Here is a 9,680-nt window from a genome sequence, read left to right as displayed (position 1 = left end):
TTATTGAAAGGAATTTGGAAAACTTGTGTGAACGTGTTGCTTGAATAGTATTAAACATTTCCAACGCCGAGGAGAGAGTTGTAAACACGACGCGCAGCGGAAGTATCTTTGACGAACTTAGAGGTGTTTGGAAGTGTGATTAGACACTGTCGAATGTTTTATATATCTTCTCAATCGAAACCAAAACTAACAGGAAAGCGGAGAAAAATTCCTTTGTCTAAACAAGGAGTTTGAGAAATTGGGCTCTAGACCCCTTTCGAAAGTGGGAATTGTGTTCTCGGTTAGAAAAATGTTCACTGGCCTGACTGGTGAAGTGAGCGAAGTCTTTCCCACCAAACAAAATTGTAGAACTGGACATGTAATAGTGAAATGATCTCGCTATGGGGCCACACCTGTACCCCTAGAACAGTACTCCCAGTAACTTGGTAGCAGAAGTCGTGGAAATGTAAAACTTCATCACGATGAACGCAAGTGACAGTTGATTAACCTTTCAGATTGTAAAAGGGAAATCTCCTTACTAAGCTATTGTTCGCGACTTTTGTTTAGAATTTCTGTCGTTGAGGATATTTCAGATCTTGATATCATGCAGGCTCGTGTGGCTTTTGTTAGTAATATTGGTCTCTTCTAATTACCCTTCGTTAGCAAAGGTGCAGAAGTGTCTCATTAATAAAGCTGTACAAAACAAACACGTTAGGAAAAATGCGTGGTCGTTCCACCCAATCAGTTCGATGTGATAAAAGAGACGGGGAACCATCAATCTTAATGCGCCACTGATTATGGTATGGGTCTTCTTTCGAAGTTCTGTAAACATCCATTTGCTTGGTTGACCAGAAAACTCTTGCCTGTTGACAGAGTAATATCCAGTAGTTGTCCAAAGCTCGATGAAGCTAACGCAGGTTCAACAAGAATTCATATTCCAGTTTTGTAACTTTTCGGTGAGGTTTTCTGTTTAGTATGTTTGTCCTTCGGTTTTGAACTTGACTAAGCTCAAACTACACAGAACGTGAGTAGCAAAAAAACATTTTAATACAAGAAAAATTAATACTTCGGTAAACTTTTAATCCTGGGTTAGCGTTAACCGGCTTTCGAACAACCAGGCCCAGTGTGGTCAAATTTAGAGCAAATGGCCTTCTTCTTAAAATGCGAGTCGACGAGTTACAACTCTGTGGAACTTGTTAAAGAACTGAAAATTTTCCTAAATCCACAAGGAGAGTACTCCACACCTTTTATAATAAACCTCTTTTCTCAGACCAGTTTCCCTGACTAGTTTCTTGGTCTGTTCAAGATAACATTAGTTTCTTGGTGCGTTAGAGAACTTCCCCAGAACAAATTTTCCACCTGTCTCTTGTTAACGTCCCTGACCCTAAAACTTGAATTCCCGCTTGCCCTTCGGACGAGCAACTCCATTCTCGTCTGAGAGAAGCGCAAAGGGCTATGGGGAGAAGAATGGAGCAGCTTTACTGCGCCTTTCAATAACATGCGGACTCTTAAAGTCCGTGTGTTATTGAAAGGCGCAGTAAATTTTGCTTGCCCTTGGGCCCTGTTTACTTTTTTAAGCGCGCGGCCTAGGGCGAGCGCGGTTCTTAAACTGAGTCACGCCTTTTTCTCTGAGTCAGTTTTTGAGTTTTTACAGAATAGCTTGGCTGCGAGCCATTATATTCAGAGTGTGGTGGATGATACTTGCCAAAATTACACACAGCATATGTCAAAACCAGGAACGTTGGTGTGACAATGTAATTATCCAAGCAGTATCCAATGCTGTTAACTGTATTGACTCGTAAGCACTCAGCTAATCCATGATTATTACTAGTAATTTCATAGAATAGCTTCGCTGTGAGCCACGCTAATTGGAAAGTAAATTATTGAAGGTTTACTATTAGCGCAATAGTAACAAAAGGCGTGCATTGTAAACTATAGCGTATTGGAAAATTGGGTTAACCACATTTTCCATGTGAAAATGAAGGAAACATTTCTTGCTTTGCTTGCAAGCCAAAATTAATCTGTATTGGCATCAGTTGATAACAAAGTTTCAAACCTTAGCAATCTGGAGCTGTGACCACAAATTCACATGCAAGGCAAGCGCTAAATACGCCCGTCATAGATGAATATGTTCGTAATTACAACCTTTGCAATCTATGACCACAAATTCACACAGGTCAAGAATTACATTGAACTTGATCGACCAGATTATTTCCTCGTCAGTTATGGCAATACAGGCTGATCCACTCATTAAAATGTAGTTCCTGACTGAGGAGTGTTTTGCAATTGACATTCGATTCTTCACTTGTGGGGAATCATGAGTGTTCTGTGAACTCAAGGCTAGATTGCGGTCGATTTCCCGCTAAATTGTTCTAATAGAACGATTACTGTAGCGAATCACAAAGGACAGACAGGCACACAGACAATGTAATGACTCAAAGTAGATATATGCAGCTGACGCGAAGCACGGTAAGCGTGCGGCGTGGAAGTATCGAGTTATGGATGCACGCGGGAGGTTGCTAAGCACGAAAGACGCGTAAGAATCGCTCGAGGCAATAGCCGAGTGCAACTCTAGCTTCTTGAGTGCTTAGCAAACCTCCCAAGTGCATCCATAACTTCGGTGGCAGTACAAAAATATTTCTCCATTAGAAAAATATTCATCCCAGTACAAAAATATTTTTCTCACTACACAAATATTTATCCTGCAAGATTTTTCCCATGCTGCATTACTCCCCTGGTAAAGTTGATTAGTGTCAAAGTTTCAAATTACGTAGCCTCCTGCTCAAACCATCTCTCGGCTTGTCATGAACGAAATGTTGCGTGACGAGCCCAAAGTAGCAAAACCAATACCAAAAGTAGCTTCTTTACTTTTCTTGTCGACCACAAACATTGACACATGCAAGGGTTAGGGTTTGGTTCATTTCTATTCTACTTGTACTATGTATAACAACGTAACGTTAATCTTTGTAGACTACGAGTAGTCCCTCATTCGCTTAGTCCGACGTGCGTGACGCGAAAGAAAACTGCGAGAAAAAAATGGCCGCGCACGCGAAATCCTGGAGATGAGGAGGAGCGCGCTCCACGCCCCAGGATTTCGTGCGGCGATTTTTTTTTCGCGGTTTTCTTTCGCGTCACGCACGACGGACTAAGCGAAAGAGGGACTACTTGTAGTCTATGTTCTTTACTTTGAAATTGCCTACTTTATTAACACTACCAGAAAGGAAGGATAGTACATGAATTTTAAAAGTCTGGAAATTCAAAGAAACAGTTACAGTGTAATGATTATCCTAGGTAGCTAGGTGTATTAATTTGTTCTGTCAATTTCTTGTATATCCTGTTTTCCATCTGCTCCCACATGATAACCATGCTCGTGTTCTTCCTCATCCTCCTCGCCGTCAGGAGTGGAATGCTCATCAGTTTGCTGAATGAACCCAGACAGGTCTATTGTCAGATGGGGTACTGTCCCACCCTGTTCTTGTGTCTGTTGCAGCTCTTCAGACAGAGGCAATTGAATGTGTCCACTGAGCATATGCTGGCTCACCACACTTTGCATCATTTGTTCAACATTGGACTGCTGCAGCACTTGGTCGACAACAGACAACTCTGATTGGCTGGTAGTGGGAATAATGGCAGCGCTGTCAAGCATGGTGTGAATGACCGCCTGCTGCGCCACCACTGTTTCTGCAAGAGACACAACATCTGCTGTGGCCTGGACAAGACTGTCATGGTTCACCATTGGGTCATCAGTGGTATGCACAAGAAGTGACATTGTGTGAACTGGTGTAGTTTCTATGGACACCTCCTTGGCTACGATTGGCTGAGCTAGCACCAGTTGGTCGCCAGTGGCCTGTGTTACAATAGTATGATCTCCCTGCGTATAGACCAGTGCTTGAGATGTAATGGACTGCTCATCTTCACCTCCTGTAACTAATAACCAAACTGAGTGTAAAAAACTGAACCTGCTTGCAGTTACCTTTGATTTCTGCTATGTACTTGTAAGAGAAAGCTAGCCAAGTATTGCCACTCTGCCTTGATGGGATTCAACAGTGGCTACCCCCCCCCCACCCCCCCCCCCTCCTTCTTCCCAAGGCTATTTGTTAGTTGCTCTTACAATTTGCAAGGAACAATTTGACTGATGGGTGGAAAGCAAAAGCGTTTTGAGCAACAAGTCACAAGGACTTATCCCAAAAATTCGAACTGGTTTGGATTCGTGGGAGTAGTTGCAGGGACCAAAGTTTAGTCCCTGTGACTAGATTTTGAAGCAAAAATGGCCAGTTCACATGATGGGACTTGTCCCCGTGACTTGTTACAAGGACTAGTTGCAGGGAGTAGTCCCGTCATGTGTGCTGACCTTTAGACCACCGTACAGGGGTTTGTCTACCATGAAAAATTCAAATATCTAGCATCTCTGAGAAGCTGTTTCCCAGCCCTTCCACTTAATCCACCAAGACTAGGATTTAATCTTTATCACTTTAAGTCCAACCTAGTGTTGTCCATGCATTATACCATTGTACATCACCTGTATCATCCATGTTTTCAATATGAGGAAGTATCGTTTGGTGAACATCATTGCCATCTGAGATCAGAGAGGCAGTAGCATTCTTGCTCGGTGCTTTCTTAGGTCTCTTGTCACCCTTATTTTGATCCACATGCCTCTTTTGATGGGCATTACGGCTTCCACTCTGACTAAAAGTCTTTCCACAGATCTCACATGCATAAGGTTTCTCACCAGTATGTATCAACTTGTGCTTTCGAAGACTGGAATGCTCCGTGAAAGTGCGACCACACCCTTCCACTGAACATTTGTAGGGTCTTTCACCTAACAATAAAGAAACATTTGAATGACTTAGTGTAGGTCTTGGTATTCAATAAAGACTTTTAGATTCACCTTTCCTGCAAACGGATCATGTGACCAGAGCCAGACTTCCTGTTTGAGGTTTTTGACTAGCATTTTGAACGTCAAGCAGTCGGTTTACACGTAAGTCATTTAGCTCAAGCTTTATTGCCTTCAATTTCATTTTATCTTGCATACAAATGCTGAAATCGAATAAAGTAACCCTTTTTCTACACATTGGCTAAATTCTTCAGGCAAATAAGCAATTACCTGGCCTTTTGTTGTTGTTTGTAGAAAGGCACTCCTCCTAAGAAGAAATCCAATATGGCAAGGGCTTAAGTTGAATGTGTAGTTTATGACGATTATCTCTTTAGAAAGCTACACATGCTAGAAAACATTTTTTTTTTTTTCAAAATTGGCATTATTTTGACAATTTCTATTGCATTGACAGGGTGATTTCTATTCGCTCCAATTAACTCCAATCCAAATCAGTTTACATCCGAATGGCTAACGGCAAACTTCTAACCTCAAACCACAGTTTGACGTTTGCAGTAAATGTGGATCTAAAGACCTCTATTACCATAAAACTTCTACTGTAATATGCAAACTTTTCCTTCCAAATCAACATTCTCAAATGTCACTCCATGGCAGCTACGTATACTCTAACTAATGTGTTTACTGGATAATAAGCAGCTTAGCTGTAATCTGACAATGACTGAAAAATCTACCTTTTCAGTGTGACTCTCTTTCTGACTGTCAAACCCTCACATGTTGTACAAATCATGCTGAATCTTTATCATAAGCTTCTGCTATCTGCTCACGGTTTTAATATATCAATCACTGATAATATAATTATTTCTCCAAATCTACATGAATACCATTAAAACACAATACCAAGGACATACGTTCTGGACTAACTGGATAGAAAAGGAGATCACAATGTACCTGTGTGTATCCGCATGTGATTTTTCAAATTTCCTTGTGTGGTAAAGGATTTCATACAGCCCTCCACATTACATGTGTATGGTCGTTCACCTGTGTGAACTCTCATGTGAACATTGAGTCGCTGCAACACATAAAAGCTTTTGTTGCATCCTTCAAAAGAACAGTGATATGCTCTGTCCCCTGTGTGTGTCTTCATGTGATATTTCATGTGTGCAGGCCATGCAAACACACGATCACATCCTGGATGCTGACACTTGAAGGTTCTTTTTCCACTGTGCGTACACTGGTGATATCGCAGATAACCTGATGAGGTAAAATTCCTCCCACACCCTTCGTGTGAACAGGAGTATGGCTTTTCTCCAGTGTGTGTACGCATGTGGTATCTGAGATGTGCAGCAGTGGTAAATGTTCTTCCACAATCAGCATAATCACATTCAAACATCCTTGACAGGTTTCTAGTTAATGGAAAAATAAAGCTTACATTTCATCATTTACTGTCAGTGTCACTGATAGACTGGACAGATAGAATTCTCCAGCTAACACCTCTCTGGATATAAATTTCAATGTAGACAAAAATAATAATATTAATACACATGATAATATCAATTATTATTATGTATATAGATTATTACCATATATTTTGCTATGATCATGTAAATAGCTACTTTTAACATTTAATTCCCCTATTAGTAAAACAATTCTCCATTCTACTAGGAGGGTAACACTCTTCATAGACCTAAATTATTCCATGTTCTTACACTGCGAATCTTTCACATCATCGGGAGAGCCTTCATTCTATAGTCACCAGAAAAAAATGTACTAAAAATTTCAACTGTTTGTGGTTGGTGTGTCCTTACTGTAAAAGTGTGTATAAATCACTAGTGAGAACATGTGTGTAATCATTATATGAACTAAGGACTTACTTTGAGGCATCTCGCGATCTGGGCAGTAGAAGCATATGTGTCTGTGGACTTTCTTCTGGTGAACTGCAGTTTTGAATGTATAATAAGCCTAGTAAAAAGAAAAAGAGAAAAGAATGAATATCAACAGAGCCACACAGAAGTTAGTATTTCTTGAAGTTGTAATCTGATTATGACGGATGCCTTTAGCACACATGATATAGTTTCCCTGATGGTTAAGAAATGAAACAAGGTATTCTTCAGTCAGTACAATTACCTGTGTCATCTACATCTGCACCTTCAGTCCTTTCACCTAACACTTGGGAACTGCAGTTAATGGCATCTGCTACAATGGTAACACATTCTGCTCCATCATTTCTGGTCTCTTCTATGATTTCATTGGCAAGAGACTGCACTACACCAGAGGAACAATCAGCAGACAATCCAGATCCTTAAAAACCATAAAAAAGAAGTACAGTCAAGTTTATGAGCTTATTGATTACATGGGAGGGTCAGACATTTTCTTGCCCAGGTCAGCTTAACTTAGTCGATCAAGTATTTTGTCATACCAGCTTATTTGAGTTTGATTTTGTTCAAAAGTTGTAGTAATGTCTTCATGAATGTTCCAAGTTGCATTTTGCTGAATAGATTGTGATGAGGTATTGCTGGACTGGCTCACAGCGATCTGTCCAACAGTACACATATCAAAAGGGTTACATCCGTGGAGTGGTGACGTCCAATGATAAAGAGACTATAAACCTGTCAGTTTACTCTGTGGGAGAGTCGGTGTGTTAATGATTAAGTGCTGGATACCATATAGATAGATCCAAGCTTGAACCCTGAACAGCCAAGGGCCATTGTGAAACTTGGGTTCTTGGTCAAGATGAGGTAAAAATACATTGTATTTTAGAATGGGCTTAGATGCTAACAGTTCACTGAAATTGAACATCTTAAACAGTTTTAATGCTAAGAACGGTTTATCATGTGCTGGATTGAGCAGTCCAGTTTGAGCCCTGGCTGTGGTCACTGTGTTGTGTTCTGGAACAATACACTAATACTCTCAAAGTGTCTCTCCTCGCACAGGTGACTTAATGGTTACCAGCAAACTTAGAACTGGGGATAACCCTGCAATGGACTAGTATTCCATTCAAGGGGAAGTAGATATACTCCTAGTTGCTTCATGCTCAATTACAATATAGAGATGGGGCCAGGGTGAGGAGGAAAGGAATAAATCGGATTTTGGCCAGAATTGTACATTCAATATATATATATTTCAATTTCCAATATACAGCCAGTAATGAAAAATATTGTTGTAGTCACAGTCTACAAAACAAATAAGAGGTGCCACAGAAAAAGTAGGCAATTGGATCATGTGTACTAAAGGCATCCACGGTCAAGTGTCAATTGATACCCTTGACTGATGATGCCCTCAATCGACATTTCAATCGACACTTCAATCAATACTCGGTTGACACTTGATCGACACTCGACCAACAGTCGGTTGATGGTTGGCCCAGTGTACACAAACTCATATGCATCGATCGAAAATTAGTTGACTCTTGACTAACTGTCAACTAAGATGTTGATTAAATGTCGAGTGAGTGTCAACTGAGTTGTCAATGCTACGATTATCAGCTGAGTAAGGCGGGAAGAAAGCTTGTTGTCAAGAGCAACTGCCTCTGTATCCATTGACAACTTGTCAGCCTTTAACGTCATTGGCAGCAAAGCGTGCGAAATTGTAGGCGACGCAACAGGCAACCAATGGCTTTTGATATTGTTACCAACGGAAACAAGGTAAGTTGCCCTTTACAACAATATAATTTTAAGGCCAAAACTTTGTAACCAAACTTGCCACATGCCTTACTCAACTGATAATTGTAGTAGATTGTCGATCGAGTATCAATTGAGGGTTTTGATCAAGGGTATCGATCGACACTCCACCACGGATGCCTTTAGTACACATGATGCGGCAATGTTGCCCCAAAATACCTTCATCTTGTTTAGCAGATCCCGTAACATGTACATCAGGACAGTTATCTGGTGAACATGCCATTAAAGAATGGGTCTCTTCTGAAAGGATCTCTGATGATGTAGAAAATTCATCAGATTCAATAGCTCCAAGACTATCCTGTTCCACTGATAAATCCATTGCAAACACAAGAAACAGGACCAACTGTGACAAAAATACAGATTTAAACTACTTTCAGAATCTTTTTGGCGGTCTGAAGAAGCTAAATCTTGATTGACAACCATAAATTACTATGACATCATGTACTTGTATTTCTATCAAAACCATATTGCGTTCAACTTCACAATCTGACTTTGCCCACCATCTATGTCGCCCGAGAGAAGTCCAATGAGATACAGTTTGAATAAATTTCAAATTCGATGGATAAAATATCTTCGTTTTTCCTTCAAAGAGCTACAATAGCTTGCAACCTTCTCTACTGAGTCCTTTTCTTGTCTTTTTAGCGCTTATAAGCTAATTTCGCAAGTTTACCAAAAAGATTTTAAAAACTTACCTCAGCGCTCCTTCGCTGCAGAAGCTTCGCGTACGGATACTAAACCATGTGTAAGCGATTTTACGGATCCGTACATAAATCTAACTGGTTTGATGTATTTTATACAAAGTTTATAAACAGTAGGACTTAAATTAACCACAACAGAGGAAATCAAGGTTAACATACCATATCTCGAAGGTTTTTGCCAACATTTTCATGTCAACTAATCGATTGAAAATTGACGAGTGAAGTCAAAAGCTAGATCTGTGGTTCACAACACCTCGTGCTTTATACATTAACAACTGTCCGACTGCTCGGCCATTTTTGTGACCTTTAAGAGAAATGTACCGTGTGGATAATACCTTCTGTAAAACCTCTCTCAGCTGGTTGTATTTCCCGCTTCTTTTTGTGTTATATTATGGTCTTTTTCTTGTGAAAAACTATCATGGTTTATCCGCCATCCCTTCATTTCTTCACCGATTACCTTCCCAGCTATCTTCGCGCGCCTGGGCCAGGAAATGT

General features: G+C 40.4%; 1 protein-coding gene across 3 annotated transcripts; it reads right to left on the bottom strand.

The window, feature by feature from the left end:
• Positions 1–2,639: 2,639 nt before the first annotated feature.
• LOC110042423 (uncharacterized) lies at positions 2,640–9,675 on the bottom strand. Of its 3 annotated transcripts, none has more exons than XM_020747792.2 (7): positions 9,345–9,675; positions 8,647–8,830; positions 6,935–7,108; positions 6,682–6,769; positions 5,759–6,213; positions 4,499–4,798; positions 2,640–3,900 (listed from the first exon to the last, which is right to left on the bottom strand). In XM_020747792.2, exons 1-7 carry the CDS (start codon positions 9,345–9,347, stop codon positions 3,284–3,286), a joined length of 1,821 nt encoding a protein of 606 aa, XP_020603451.1. In that variant the 5' UTR covers positions 9,348–9,675; the 3' UTR covers positions 2,640–3,283. The 3 variants fall into 3 exon arrangements, with proteins under 3 accessions (XP_020603451.1, XP_020603450.1, XP_020603452.1); XM_020747791.2 differs by having other exon boundaries at positions 2,640–3,906; positions 9,345–9,674; XM_020747793.2 differs by having other exon boundaries at positions 2,640–3,906; positions 9,521–9,674.
• Positions 9,676–9,680: the final 5 nt, after the last annotated feature.

This window comes from Orbicella faveolata, unplaced genomic scaffold, assembly GCF_042242905.1.
Source record: "Orbicella faveolata isolate gen_17 unplaced genomic scaffold, um_ofav_v1 contig_24, whole genome shotgun sequence".
Taxonomy (NCBI): Eukaryota; Metazoa; Cnidaria; class Anthozoa; order Scleractinia; family Merulinidae; genus Orbicella; species Orbicella faveolata.
Note: the sequence above shows the minus strand (reverse complement) of the source record. Positions and strands in the feature narration are given on the sequence as shown.

Excerpts from the sequence above, each read along its gene's own strand:
- LOC110042423 (XM_020747791.2), bottom strand. Across the intron at positions 6,214-6,681 it reads AGATCGCGAGATGCCTCAAA|AAACCTGTCAAGGATGTTTG; the intron begins GTAAGTCCTTAG and ends TCCATTAACTAG. Across the intron at positions 3,907-4,498 it reads TGAAAACATGGATGATACAG|TTACAGGAGGTGAAGATGAG; the intron begins GTGATGTACAAT and ends TTTGGTTATTAG.